The sequence below is a fragment of the Thalia democratica genome, chromosome 7 (assembly GCF_965202585.1).
Source record: "Thalia democratica chromosome 7, ktThaDemo2.hap1.1, whole genome shotgun sequence".
Taxonomy (NCBI): Eukaryota; Metazoa; Chordata; class Thaliacea; order Salpida; family Salpidae; genus Thalia; species Thalia democratica.
This window is the reverse complement of record NC_139171.1, coordinates 40,191,280-40,206,869: the sequence shown is the minus strand read 5'-3', so window position 1 is coordinate 40,206,869 and position 15,590 is coordinate 40,191,280. Positions and strand designations below refer to the sequence as shown.

General features: G+C 25.9%; 1 protein-coding gene across 1 annotated transcript; it reads right to left on the bottom strand.

The window, feature by feature from the left end:
• Window positions 1-2,182: 2,182 nt before the first annotated feature.
• Window positions 2,183-15,323, bottom strand: LOC145840481 (autophagy-related protein 9A-like). Its single transcript, XM_082947755.1, has 17 exons — window positions 15,177-15,323; window positions 13,798-13,906; window positions 13,518-13,670; window positions 13,203-13,344; window positions 12,762-12,877; window positions 12,244-12,421; window positions 10,704-10,915; window positions 10,107-10,220; window positions 9,740-9,887; window positions 7,541-7,675; window positions 6,903-7,082; window positions 5,803-5,982; window positions 5,341-5,436; window positions 5,226-5,280; window positions 4,180-4,298; window positions 3,779-4,042; window positions 2,183-3,064 (listed from the first exon to the last, which is right to left on the bottom strand). The coding sequence occupies exons 1-17, from the start codon at window positions 15,280-15,282 to the stop codon at window positions 3,059-3,061; spliced, it is 2,313 nt and encodes a 770-aa protein (XP_082803881.1). The 5' UTR covers window positions 15,283-15,323; the 3' UTR covers window positions 2,183-3,058.
• Between the last annotated feature and the right edge of the window lie 267 nt (window positions 15,324-15,590).

Genomic DNA, 15,590 nt, shown 5'->3' with positions numbered 1-15,590 from the left:
ATATAATAACTGGGAAGGTGAAATTACACATGATGTAACTCACTCGCCTTTGCCCAGAAAACGTTTATCATTGAAAAGGGGATAACATCAGACTTATATTTTTTCAATAAAAAAAGTGCAAATTCTTTTTAGAATTTGCCTAATATTGTGGAAAGAATTTGTGGTCTACCTAATCACATGAATAAATTTTTACAAAACTAATAACAAATTTTTTAGCTTTAAAACTATTTTCTTTTTCCAAGAGTTGTTTGTAATAACAAGCTATTTATGATCACTTACAATATGAATTTTAGTGGTTATTAACTTCTGTTTTGTCAGTTTAAAAATCTTTTTTTGAAGTCCTCTAGGCCCAATTCTCCCTAATATTTAGTACTATACAATGTACTATGAAAAATGTGTTATCTTTAAAAATAAGTAATAAATAATAAACGATGAAATTTACCGCACGACCAACAAAAACGAATTCGAGACAACCTACGACCGGTTTCGTCCTTTTTAGGACTTATCAGGCAGGCTTAGTCGTGAGAAACCGCTATTGTGATCAAAATAAGATGAATTCTCTTGATACTAAAAGTATGTGTACGATGTTTTTTTATACTCAAATCTAAAAATATGATAAAAAAATATTCACAAGATGTTAAAAGGTATCCAAGTGGTGTGCAACTCGATAACCGAAAGATTTTTTCGTGTACCAGGTCCTAGGACTGAATATTTTGAGCGTCTTTTTTTTCGTTTAATAGATATTACAATGAGATGAGTAAGATACAAACACAGTTTTTACCGTTCAATTAGAAATTTTGGGAAAATATTTTTTATTTATTCATCAATATTGTAAGAAATAGTGAAAACTTCATTTTTAGTTCTAATTACAGAAACCAAACCTTCACTCTACGTTAAGTTTGTCTGGTTCCTAATTGTTTAACATAACAAAAGATTACATGCAAATAAAATTTTATATGCACTTTTGACTATTCAAATTGGAGCTTAAAATAAAAATTGTTGTTTCCGTCTATAATTATTCTGAATTCAGGCAGCTAATCAAGACAACTTTAAATAAAGTGAATACTGAGTAGTTTACAAATTTTGGGCTCATATTTTTTGAGTATATTTAAGCCTTCTTTACATGAGTAGAGCACCTTACAGTAAGGTTTCCAAAAGTGGGCAAACTTTGGTTATCATGGACAAAAACTAGTAATAATGAAAAATAAAATGAGTGACTAGTTGAGTAAGGATATAATTAACAAAAGGTAAGTTTATGACTTGAATTTCTGCTAAGTGGATGGAAAAAAATTGGCAAAATTCTACAGTAAACGTTTAGCGAGGTAAACCTTAAAGTCAAGCTTTAGTAGTGTTTGTTAAAGTTGATGTATAACACTATTTTTTCCCACATTAGTATTTCAAGAGATACTGCAGCTCCCTATGAGCTAAGCAACTTTGAATATTAACAGCTGCCAATGAATAAATGACTACGTAAGTCGAACATCTCAACGATTTTGTATTAAACGAAAACTGCATGTAACAAAAAGCTGAAAAAAATTAACTAAAATATTGACGCATAACCTAAAGCAATAATCCTCGAACATTTCCTGAACATAAAAAGTTGTGCGGAGAATTAAAAAATACCAGAACTTGAACTTTATTTAGAGCTAGAATTTTAACCACCTTTCAGTTTTAGAATCACTATTTATCAAAACTCGCCAATGGAAACCCTGCAAACAACGAAATATTTTTAAATCAAATTTATAAAAATAGTGTGCTGTTATCTTAAACTTTTATTGTATAGTTTTGGACAAGACATTAAAAGGTACCCATGTGGAGCGCGACCCGATAACCGAAAGGTTTTTTGTGCACCAAGTCCCAGGACCAAGCATTTTAATCGCTTTTTTTTGTCGTTCAATAAATAATAAATATAGTTTTAATTCTAATTTTTAATCTTTTATAATAAATCTCAGTTATAACTCAACTCAAAATTATTAGACTAGATAACAAATATGTCTATCTTTAACATAACTATTTTAACAAAGTTTTAAAAACATCTGACACTCTATAAATTTTATTTTTCAGCAAATTTAAACTGAAGACAAAAGTAGTTTCAAAAAAAAATCAGACTCTTCAAAATAACTGATTTAAGTTTTTTTTTTAACAAACTACTGTACCAAGACAAAAATTTTTAGACATTGGTAAATTTCAGGACTTTTATTTGATTTTGAAAAATAAAACGTAAAACATAAGGTCACATAAAAATGCATAAAATTCAAGGTTAAAAAACAAAGTTTACCACTTACAAATTCAACTTCTGTTAAATACAGTTAACTAATAAAATAAAACGTACAAAAAATACTCAAAAGTAAGGTTTGAAGCAAAGCGAAAAATGCACAGTAGAAAAATTTGAACATAGTTTGGCTTTAAAGTGCATTTTAATGCAGCAGTACAGAATAAGCTCTAAAACTTCAAAGCTAAAACTAAACAACACTATAATTGTTGAGTAGCTAAATTACTTTCAAACATACTACAATTTTGATACAAATTTAAATTCTTTTTGTGCTGGCAGCAAATAAATTTTTTGAAAAAAAATACAATAAAACTAACTGAGTTAGTCTCTTTATAGTAAATGGTGTAGTTCTGTGGCTGGCCTATTTATAAATAGTCTACGTATAAGTAAAAGTAACAAACATTAAAGTTTCATGTATCTATTTTTTAAAAGAATTTTAATTTGTTTTAAAATCTTGTAATAAAATCTTTCAGGTTATTTTCGTAATTCGTGCTTTAAAACTGCTTCGATTGTTTGATTAAAAGTTAAATTTAAGTTATGTTGAAATATAATATTTTTAGCTGATGTTGAAACAATAAAAATCACAAGCAAAAAAATAAAAACTTATTTTTTCTTTCAAGCACTTTCAACTGTTTAGGATTATGATCTTCGTTGTAGCAAGTCGAAAAAGTTGGAGTGCATAATAAAACGTCAGTTTGATAAAAAAAGTAAGAAGAGTTTTCAAAGGCAATCAAAATCATTGTAGCTGCAGAATTGTACGGGTACCGAGTTGACCTCTTCATTTTCTCATAACTGAAGATGTTGTAAAAATTTATTTAAGATAAAAACTTAATGCATTTTTAATCAAAAAATCATTTTTTTAATGTATTAGAATTTTTTTTTGCTATAGCTCTTTATAAAAGAATGACTTAACATGATATTATAAATTACTCATCAAAGTTTTTAAGTAACTTGTTCAATTGTTATTTAAATTATTTAAAAACAATTGCGTTAGTAGATATAAAGTATAAAAATTATAAATTAAATAAACCAAAGTATAAATAAAGTATAACAACCTAGATTATAATGTTGATAGGCTATAATAGTAAAATGATTCAGTATAATTTAGTAGTTGTCTAAATTATACTCTTCGGCTTAAGATTGCTTACTTTTATTTATTTTTTTTTCATAACAGCTTTTGAAGTAAGTCATCAAATTTATGATAGTCATAAAAAGAAAACTTTATAAAACTCCAAAAACGTACGGCCTTCCAAAAAGATGAGTAGTATGACCAAAAAAGTTTTTTTTTTAAATTAAAGCTTTTGAATACATTTAAGGGGAAATACGAGTTTAGATTAGTTAAGTTTTTTTAATACAGATGTTCGATGTTATTCTAAATTTTACTATTAATTAAGTTTGGTAGAAAATAGTTGTTTTGATCAAACATTTTGCAATATTAACTTTTTCTAGTGCGACAAAACTTTTCAATAATTTTTTTAATTTTAATCATAAACAATGTCAACTTACCATTCTTCTTTCTACGTTGGAGCCAAAGTCTTCAACTTCGAAGTTTTCAGGAGGCGGGTCGTCAACAACACCGTCATCACTCAGAACGGAGACGTTGTTCACCTGGTAACCGTCACTCCTGCCCTCCTGGACGATCGTGTTGGTCGAAGTCGTGGCTCCCTGGTAACCACCACTCTCTTGGAAACCACCGACCAAATGGGTTTCTTCGGCGAGCGGAGTGAACACTTGAACCTCTTCGCGACGCATCAGTCGTTGCTGGTGTCTCTGTTGGAATTTTTCAATCGCTTTAATGGTCACTATGCAAGATATACAAATGTTTTGAACTTGCAAAGACGTTAAGTTTTTATTAAATGTAAAAGAGTTTTATACTCTTTCAATTAAATATGAAAGTGTTTAATTACATCGTGCATCAAGAGAGCGTTCGCAGACATTTCCATCTGAATTTGTTTTTGTGGGGAGTTCATTACAGAGTGGTAGACCGAATTTGTATCCGCTATGGAGTGTTTCGGAGTAAGAGAAGCTGTTAAAAGTTGTCAATTATGTTTTTTAAGCTAAACTAAAAGTAACATTTAACCTATTTTTAAAATTTTGATATAACTAAAAAACTTAAATATGAATACTTGAAAGGCTTAAATAACAGTATAACATTTAAATCGCATAAATAATATGCCATAACTGCAAATGTTTTATGTTTATGCTAATAAAAACTTTATAGAACTTTATATCAAAAACTTAAAACGTTTTAAAAATCAATAAATATCTACTGTATTAATAGGGTTCCCAACAGAATTTGAAAACATCCTTTTAAACTTTTAGAATTAAATTTACCTGCTAGAAGGCCTGTTTTTATTAGAACAACTTTATCTGTTTTTTTTCACTGTTTTGTTAACAGACTTTTTACTTTGTATAGTTAAAATTACAAAAAAAATATTTACTTGATTATGTGGTGAGCACCATACTTTCTTTTTACTTATTTACTGTGCAAAGACTTTTGAGATCTAGAACTACTGGCTTAAGCTACAGTTCATCTTTATTTTTCACTTACTTGTAAAACAATCTTAAAACTTTGTTTGTTTAAGTTTTAAGATTGTACAATTATTAAGTAACGTGCATTTTCCTAAATTTAGCCTAACAACATTAAAATCATCATATGCTAGTAACTTTAAACTATAGGTTTTAATTAGATTTTACTCAGTTTTTTGTTATACTTTTTTCTTTTTAACTTCCTTTATTTCAAGAAGTAATGTCTTCCTACTTGTTATCACATAAATTTTTACAGATTTTAAACAAATGAAGATCTCGTTTTTTAAACGAGTGAAACATTGTATTGTAATAAAATTTTAAAAATTTATCATTGAATCATTCTCCTTTTTAATTCGAGAACTTTGATTGCAACCTTTAAAGCAAAAAGTACGCAATGTTTAGCTATAGCAAATTAAAATTGAACCTCCTTTCCTGAGATTGTTTCTTTGGTTCACATAGCTTGCAGTCATTTCACAACTCTGGAAAAAACAAAAAAATTAACAGCTAATTTATAATTGATAACAAAAGTATGAGTTTACAGTGAACTCCATCGGCAAAGAAGTTAGGTGATTGTCTTGAGATGTGATTAGTTGTGGCTGCATATCATGACCAGTTGCCATCTGCGCTGCGTTTGACTGCATAAAAAATGTTCTACTATAAGCTAAAATTATGTTTCTCAGCTTGAATATTACAGACTTGAAGAATTCAGTATAAAAATAAGATAAACTATTAGTTTTATGTGTTTTTACATTTATTTGAACATTAAGGGTGTTAAAAATTAAGTCTTTAGTTGAAAAAAAAATGTATAAATAATATGGAAAAAGTAAAAATGAATTTAAAATTTCTTAATGGTTTTCTTTTAGAGATTATAAGTTTTTTTGTTTATTAACTTAAAGAAATTAAACTTATTTAAATAAACTTTGTAAGTAAAAAACTTTATGCAAGAATCAAAACAACAAGTGAGGAATAAAATTACTAAAAAATCTAGACACAAAAATAACCTCCCATTCAGCGAGGAACTTTTTTTCTTCACTTTCCGGTTGCCAGTTTCTGTTTGATATTGCAAACTGAAGAATTGACAACTCAGTCTTGCCGAGATTGGAGGTTTTCCTGTTGTGTGTGGGCAAGCAACTTGCACTTTGAAGTTTAGTTTTCTCTTCATCAAAGTTGTTAGAATGCCACTGTATCAATCAGTAAAATTCAAAAAAAAACAGTAAAAACTAATTATAGAAAAACTTTCATAATTTAATTTTTCTTTACAAACTTTATCACAAAAACTAGCATGATTTTTGCTTTTATTGCCATAAAAAAAAAGTATAAATAATTTTATTGAATCATTGTTACGATTAAAATATTAATATTTAGCTAAAACTAGATTACTGTAAACAAGTTTTTTAATTATAAACAAGGACAAAAATATCCTATTTTGATACATAAAATCCAATTTTTAACAGAAATGTCTAAAACTATAAATACAAAAGAGTTACTGATTTCTGAAATTTGTCAGTAAAAAGTTAATACATTTATACAAATTAGAGTTTCATGAAGAACATTTAATTAATATTCTTATAAACAGCAGAGTTTTGAGTAAGAGTTAAATTTTTGTTACTGGCAAGTTTTCAAGGCATTAACTGCAATTTGAACTTTAACATTTATAATTTTTCATTTTGAACACTCTTATTTCTAAATTGTATTCAAGATGCTAAGAGTTAAATTGTTTGTATTCTTCTAATGTGAAATTAAGTGTTCATAAAATTGTGTCGTTATACTAAGGTAGTGATTATTATACTAATTATTAGTTATAAAAAAATAGTGAAGATAACGTTAACACTACCATTATATAACTTGTTTTAATTTATCATGATTAAACTTATTAAATAGGATAATACAAATACTTAAAAAAATGTGTTACAAACAACAAAGTGGAAAGTTAAAACTTCTTATTTAAGTATATAAGCTTTTACCAAGCTACAACACTAATACAAGTTTCAAGATAACTTCTAATTAAAACAAAGCTCGTTAAAAATCATCGCAAAGGACTGATCTAACTGCAAAAACAGTCTGATAATTTTAACAACGACAAAAAAAACTCCCAACTTACAATCGGGTCTCCGTGCTTTTTAACGTCCAAAGTGGCGAATGAGCAAACGTCGCCGATGCCGTCGACGCTCACCGTGAAGTTGCGGAAGAAATCGATGAACTCAGAGGCGCGCGGTTTCACCCAAAACAGCATGATGAGAGGGGTGAGGACGGGCGACAACATCTGCTCCACCATGTACGTCTATGTCGTCATAATGATTTTTTTGAAAATTGTTGGTGGAGTACAGAAAGAACTTAATGGTAGATCAAAACAGTTAACTTTACTTTTAGACTAAAAAACAGTTACCTTAATCATTACTTTTTACTTAAGGTGCTTATATTTCTTAATAGAAAATTTCTAATTTAAGGCAATTTTAATTGAACAGAACTAGTAAAAATAATTAAATTACTACACATACGTCGGTTTTTTTTTACAAAAAAAAAAAGCGAAAAGCTGTATAATAGATAAAACGGTTTTTATTAAAACGACAACTTTAAAAGTATAAATACAAGTAGAATAGAACAAATTTACATCCTGAAAAATTTATAACTTTATAAGGTTTGCTCAAATACAAACTTGTTTACAACTCAACTAAAGTTTTTAATTTTCCAAATGATGTTTTTCTACAGTCTAAATTTGTTAAAAGTTATGTAACTGACTATTCTCATTTGAAAGAGATCGGAGAACTGTTCTTTTACATCGTCCTCGTGAGCGCGGTTCCTCCATGTTTCGGGCGCATAGTGCACGTGCGATATGACTGCGCGCAACTCCAACTCCGGTTTCGACGCGTCATACTGAAACATGAACAATATGTGCGTTTTGCAAACGTTAAAAAATAAAGGTAGTTGGTTATGGTCTACTATTTTTTCAATTTTAAATATTTTGTTTCTTTAATAAATAATGAGGTTTTGGCTGCAACAGCCTAAGCTTGTAAATAAAACATCAGAGAGTTAAAAACTTTTTTTTTCTATATTAATTTTTTAAGTTTCTAACCAGTGTCTCTTATGTTCGTATGTGTAATTTTCAAATATAGTAACGTAAAAATTTCATCAGTACAAACAAAACTTTTTTTTCTGTTTTTTTTTTTTATAAACTTCACGTTACTATTTCAACACAACTTTCTACTAGTTCTCAAAAAACATTAGTAAGTATTTTCTTTTTTTTTTATTATTTAGTATCTATAAAGACGAAGTACTATGATAATTGAAATTTATTCAACAATTGTATCTTTCAATCTGATATGCATATAATTTTCCTTTACTGATCAACTGAGAAAAAAGTTTTAAGTTTTGGGTTAGTTCAACAGTATATTATCTAAATTTAGAATTTCAGCTCCAGAATTACTATTTATAACTTGAAACAGTAGTTATCGAATTCTAAAGTTGCAAAAATTTTAAACACAAAGATTTGAGAGAAATTGATTAATAAATAAAATATGTTTTTTAAATCGTTACAATAGGATTTCTTTTAATGCAAGTTAAACTTTCTGAATACTTGAGGTAAATTGATAAAAAAATGAAGGAGAAGATACTTAGTAAAAATTTCAAAACTCTGAGAAAATCGGCAGGAAAAAATTCTTCAATTTACGTTTGAGGCAGAACATTTTTAAACAACTAACTATATCTCATTTTTTTGTTATTATGTATAAAGTATATCAAGTATATAATTTTAGCTTTCTTTTTTATGTCAATCTTAATTTTAGTACAAAATTTTTTGGAGCTCCTAATGACCTAAAATATACCTTTCATTTGAAAACAAAAACATTGCAAACTGCCAAAGTGTAATTTATTATTTAGTGACTAGCATGAATTTAGTTACATTGTGTTAAATCTTTAGTTATAGAAAGATAAAAACTTCTACAAATTTTTATATGCAAAGGATTTATTTAATAAAAACATATTTTTAAAAACTTTAACATATAAACTTAATTTAAATTTTGTGTTAAACATATTTTTTATTTAATCATTATTTTCCAAACTAAAAACTTACACTTTATGATTATTTTAGGAAATAAATTCAAAGTGTTTTGTAAATATCTCATTTTATTTTTTTACAAACTTTAAAATAAGTACTAATAAAAAATAAAACGTATTAATAATAATTTAAATTAATCTAAATAAAGAAACTCTTTGAAAAGATTTTATAAAATAAATCTTTTTAAGTTATTAATTTTTTTTTGTTAGTTGAATAGATTCTAGTGAACAACGGATAATACTTAATCTAAACATGGTTGTCACTAATACAAGAAAGTGAAAAAAGTTTTCTTGACTGTTTAGCAGGAAAAAAAGGGTTTTTTCCTGGCCAAGTGAAAATTAATTTTGTATGAAGTCAGAAAAAGGCCAGGACCTATTTTTCAAGGAGGAAGAAAACTTTACTGGCCTAGAAGCAACCATGTGATAAAAATCTTAGGAATATTTATGATTAATCAATGATACTATTTATGGTATAAATAAACCATTAAAAATGTCCCCAATTCTACAAAACAAACTTAACGAAAGACCTTTTGTTTTTTAAAAATATTTTTGATCATGCTTAATCAAATAGAAACAATTAGAATTGAAAATGATCTGCTGATTCCAGTGAAACTGATAGACAATCAAATTTAGGCAGCTTTTTTAATGGTTTTTATTTGACCAAAAATAACATTATTTATTTAAATCTTTTATAGTGAATAAGATACTTTGCTCTATTTTCATAGTAAAAAATTGTTTAAAGTTGTTTCTTAGAAATAAAAAATACTACTGAAGTTAAATACCAGTCAACTAATTTAAGTGCAAACAGTATTTATAATATATCACTTAATGATTCATAGCACAGTTGGTAAAACACTTTTAATTTGATAAAAAACACTTTTATACCTCATCCTTTTTCATAGAGTCACAAAGTTTCAAAAGCACGCCACAAGTTACAATTAAGGTGAAGAAATGGTCGATTTGAAGTACATCTGCATCCCAAAATGATACAATTCCCAGATAACCAAAAATGGCTAACAAGACTGCATAAAACCTATGAGTTTTAGCGCTTATAAGTTCAGTATAGTGGAAACTTTTTGGGCTTTAAAAAGATCAAAACTTTAATTATCTGTTTCAATCAAACAGTAAAATAGAACTTATGAAGCCTTTTAAAAATTTATAAACTAAGTTTTTCAATTGTATCTCAAAAAATTCTACATTAGAGTACAACAAACTTTGAAATCAGTTATAATAAAAACGCAAAACTTATTACTTGTTAACAATAACCGTCATCACGCTATCGTTTAGTATTGCCATGTATCTCGTTGCAGGCTTGTACGCATTACACAGCCTGCTTTTGAACTGATGCTCCAACTCATTAAAATGTCTGTTAAAAAAAAAAGTAGTATCAATGTTATATGTGAAGTTTTACTAAAAAAGTTTGTTTATGATTTTCAACTTTAGGATTTAAGTATTACTTAAAATAACTTAATTTAAAATTTACTTGTAAAAAAAAACGCATGAGTCACAATTTATATTAAACTAAATAATAGTTTAAAATACATAAGTAGAAAATTTATATAAAAATACTTTGAGTTAAGTTAAGTTTGTTGCAGTATAGTTTAAAACGTCATAATACGTAGTGCATGCAACAAGTGTTAATGTTAAGAAATTATGTCATAGATTGAAGTTGTATAAAAAAAACTAATGCGTATATAGAAATAACTTTTACTTTAATTAGAAGATAAAAATAGTATCAAAAAAAGCCATTATTTATATTTAAAAAAACATATTTCGGTCAACATCACATTTTTATTAATATTTATATGCATAAAAACCTAAATAAAATTAGTAAAAAAAATCAACTTACCTGAAATATTCTTTACTATATAATGACCACATTCTTAAACTAATTTTTTCAGGGTTGTACTTTGCTTCGCCAACTAAGCTATACACTGCATATATGAAAGCAAAAGAAATGAAAAAGGGGCACATCAATAGTTCCAAAATTGCAAGAATTGTCACATAGGTTCTAAAATTCTTCTCTAATATATCTCTTCTGCTCACCCTTTTATATTCATCCTGTGTTTAAATCAGTTTAATTTACAAAGCAATCCATACTTTGTTAATTTTTTAACCTAAGAAGTATAATCTAAATAAGATTCATGAAAAATATTACAACTTTGAAAATTAAATTCAAATTTTAATTAGTCAATTTTCTGAAAAGTAAAAAAAAACAGCTATGCTTGAAATGGTAAGGTGGAAAACTACTTTATTTAGTTAACGTTTTAATACAAGATCTTTATTAAGTATTATAGAGAATTTCTCAATTTATGTTTGCTTGAAATAATAAATATTAAAAGTTTATAACACCAAAACAAAAGTAAACATACTAAACAAAATACTTTAAGGGAAATAAAACGTTTTAGATTAAAAAACTAAGAAACAATGTTTAATTCTAATAAAAAATAACAAATACAACTATACAAAATTATAATATTTATTAGATTTATCAAAAAAGTTATTAACACAGGTTTATGGAACATCTTTTTTTGAAATACCAATTCTTATAATTTGTAACTAAATTGAAACATTTATTATAAAAATTATAAAGTAAGCTTTTTCATTAAAGCACTACAAAGAATAACAGACAACTTAAAAAATACTAGTTTAGTTTACAAAAACTTTAAGTCTTTTCATCAATTAAACAAGTATAATATTTAAATTTTCTTAAAAAAGAACAAACATTTTAAATTTATTGTTATAAAATATTTATTATACCAGGTGTCTCTCTGTAAATCTTTTTTTATGTGCACAAAAACCAATTTCATAAATAAAGTTACATTAGTTTACATTTACAAAGTTTGTTCTAGTTGTAAAAATTACTAGAAAATTTTTGTAAACAACAAGTGAGACCTCAAATGCTTTTCTGAATTATTTAGTAATTTTTCAAAAATTTACTTAAAACAATATAACTTTTCAAGTTAGTTTTTTAAGAGAGACAAAAGAAATATTTAAAATTTTATTAACATTCATAGTTTTATTTAAAACTTTAATTACATTTAAGAATTTAGGCAGTCTGTTTCTTTTATTAGTTGCAATTAATTTTCATTGAATTCTGTGACAATACAAATTGTTTGAAAAACTCATAACATTATCAAACTACTTTTATTACCAAAAACTTTAAAATTTAAAATAATTTAGATACAAATTTTATACAATATGGTTGTATGTTATAGTATTTATTACATACTAACTAAAACTAAGTGTAATTATGCTATAACTTTGTACATTAATCTAAATTGTATAGTTAAAAAAGTTTTTTTTTTAAGATTTATAAAATAAAACCAAGTTAATAGTTTTAATCATTTGTAAATATAAAAACAAATTGTGTTATAAAAAATTCTAACTTTTAAATGGTAACTTTTGTCAAAAAAGGCGTAGGGACCTGAGAAAAACAAAATATCCATGTTCCATTTCATAAACGTGCTCCAATACTTCCATTGACCAACAAAGGGCACATTGAATGTAGGAACTAAAACTCCTTTGTTGACCATGGCAACATAGTAATTCTGATGCCGCAAAATCCTAGTATTCAAATAATAAGAAATATTTCTATTAAGGTAAACAATATTTTTTCAAATTTTACTAACTAGTATGGAATAAAAAGAGAATTTTAAAATTAATGCGTCTTTTTGTTTATTATAAGACTTAAGTTATTTCTTATAGGTTTTAAAACTTACTTTTTAGGCTTAAAGTACATTTCTAAAACAGTAATATTTTTTTGCAACTTTTTGCTTCAAATTATACAACTAAGAAAATATTTTACAATAATAAATATTATAAAAGTTAGAATATATTTTATTCAGTGTTCTTTTAGTTTGTAAGTAGTGCACTCGTAAAAATAATATTTTAAGTTAAAAAAAACCTGCTTTGAATATCAAACTCGTTCATTTGCTGCTTGTTAATACACATTTGATATTCTTCTTGAACACTTTTTAATTTTTCTTGTATGTCCTCCCATTTTAGCGCTTTTAAAGATATCTAAAAAAACAACTTTTTGAAATAACACAAAACTAAAACAATTTAACCCTTAAAAAAACACATAATCTAAAGTTAGAGATTTTATTTATTTTATAAATAACAGTTGAAGTTAGTATCGCTCTTTTACATATAAATGCTTTATACAAAATAGTTAACTATATAAGCTAAAAATTATATCTTTTTATGTATAATGATTTTGCTCTTAGGTATATATGTAAAGTTACTTTGAATAAAAATTTTAATATTTTCGTTTTTTATCAAACAAAATAATCATACTTTACTGTTAACAAAGCTTTAAATATAGAAGCAAGGTAGTTTTTCTTACATCTTTTACGTGCAGTGCTTCTTCATAAAATTGAGCAATTCTATAATAAGTTGTCAGGCGTCGTATTGCTTTTACAGTCCAAAAAATATAACAGAACACAGCAACAACCAAAGTCAGTACCAAAAGAAAAGATCCAGATATACTGTTAGTTTTTTACACTTAGCAAAGTTTGTATTATGATATTAAAAAAATTCAGCTAAGAAAAGTTTTGCAAACAATGTTGTGTAATCGTTAATATTGTAAACTAATTGAAAAAAAATAAAAACATACAACTCAAAAACAGGTTTACTTGGGAGAACAACAATGACAACTTACCGTGATTTACATGTTTTGCTGTCATAAATGACATCAGAAAACTCTATTTTCATGGTTTCGTTGTAGTGAGCAGGCAGCTCATTTTTGAACATCACTGGATAGTTTACGCAAGAAAATACAAAACAACAAAAGAAAATGTAAAATGCAATCACTCTGAAAAAAATAACATTTGTTAACTACTTGAGATACTTTTTGTACTTATATTATCAAATGTATTAATTTAAATTCACAACTTTATCAGTACTAAAATGTTTATGCTAGTTTTATTGGGGTTACTAACACTGATTGGAGAATATTATCCCAAAAAATACATTTCCAACCATTTAGTTGATGATATTTGTAAACTCTAGTAAAAAATCCATCTAAATCTTCTATGTGATGCCATTTGCCTAAAAAAGTTAAAGTTAATAGGTATAGTTACTTAGTCTTTACAAAGCTCAAATAAAACTAACATTTATTAATAAACTTTTGCATTTAGAAAGATATAAGAGATGAAAAAATAATTAGGCATTCATTAGTTGTTTTTGTATTATATATGATTATAAGAGGATTTTTGGCAAACTTTTGCAATTTTAGACTGACATTTCCCCTAAACTTTGTTGGTAGGCGCCCAGTTGGGCTTATAACTAGATGAGACAATGTAGCCTATTAGTTTAGTTGTAACCTATTAGCGATGGGAGTTTTTTTTATACATTTTATTTATTTTTCATCATTTAATTAAATAGGACCTGGGAAGTACTATAGGAGTTTGAGTTTTCAGAACTTGTATTTTCATATAACTACAACGGTATATATATTTTTTTCCATCATGTGAATTTACAAATCTCTACTTTTTGCTATATATTCTATTTAACTATCTATTAATAAAAAAATTATTTTCAAACTTCTTTTTGAAATTCAAATGTATTTAAAGCAAATATTCTGACAAATTTTGTCATCAAAAAACAAATGCATATTTGAAAATGAAATCAAGATTTCATATTTAGTAATATTTACAAATAAAAACTTACTCTCAAACTCTATTAGAAATTCAGGAGTTTTTCAATATTTGAAATAATAAAAACCATTAGTTTAAAAAAGCTAACTTAGCATTATTCAGCATGACACGTAGACGCCATGATATATTGGTATTAAAAATCATTTTTAAGAAATTAAATTAAAATTCTGACATGAATTGTCAGACAACTTTTGATAGTATTATTTTACTACCATTGGTAGTAACTTATAAAATACTACCATTGGTAGTAAAATGATGACTTTATTGATTATTTCTAGTTATTGAAATTAGAATATTTAAAAATATAAAACTTAGTTAAAAAAAATCCATTCATTTTTAAATTATTATTAAAATAACTAATAATTATTAGTTAAAAAATAAGTAGACAACTATATTAATTTGAAAGAAGAGTTGAAGCAAGTTCTCTTAAGCTACAATTAATTAAAACTGTAAGCTAAATACAAAAGCTTTGATTACAATTATTAATTAACTAAATTCAAACATCATTTTAAACAACTTCAATCAAAATATCACCATGTACTAAAAGTAAAAAAAAAAACATATTGAAATAACATAACTAATGCATTAAAAATTAAATAATTAAAATAAAATTAAAAGTTTAATAAAACTAGGCTCAGAAAATAAGCTAAAATTTATTTTACTTCGATCAGAAGCTCGGTGTATTCTGAAATCAACATAATTCTCAGCATCTAATTCAACATCATTTTCGTCATTGATGAGAGTATAACCAGTTTGAAATTTAGGCATTACTAATCAAAATTGTAAAAATATGTTTTTGTTCTTGTGAACTAGCTGTAAAAAATTTACATGAATGTCAAAATTTACAAAACTTTGAAAAATTAATTATACAAACAGTTTTATTGAATATTCTTATACTCAATAAACTATTATATTATTATAAGTTAAAAATATAAAACTTTAACAACAAGAGTTGGAACATAATTAACAAAAGATGGTTCAACTATTTTATGTAAACAAACAAGCCAAAATTTTAATTATTGACAAATAAGTTCAGTAACTTCACTATTTAAAAAAAGTTTTACTTTGTAAGACAT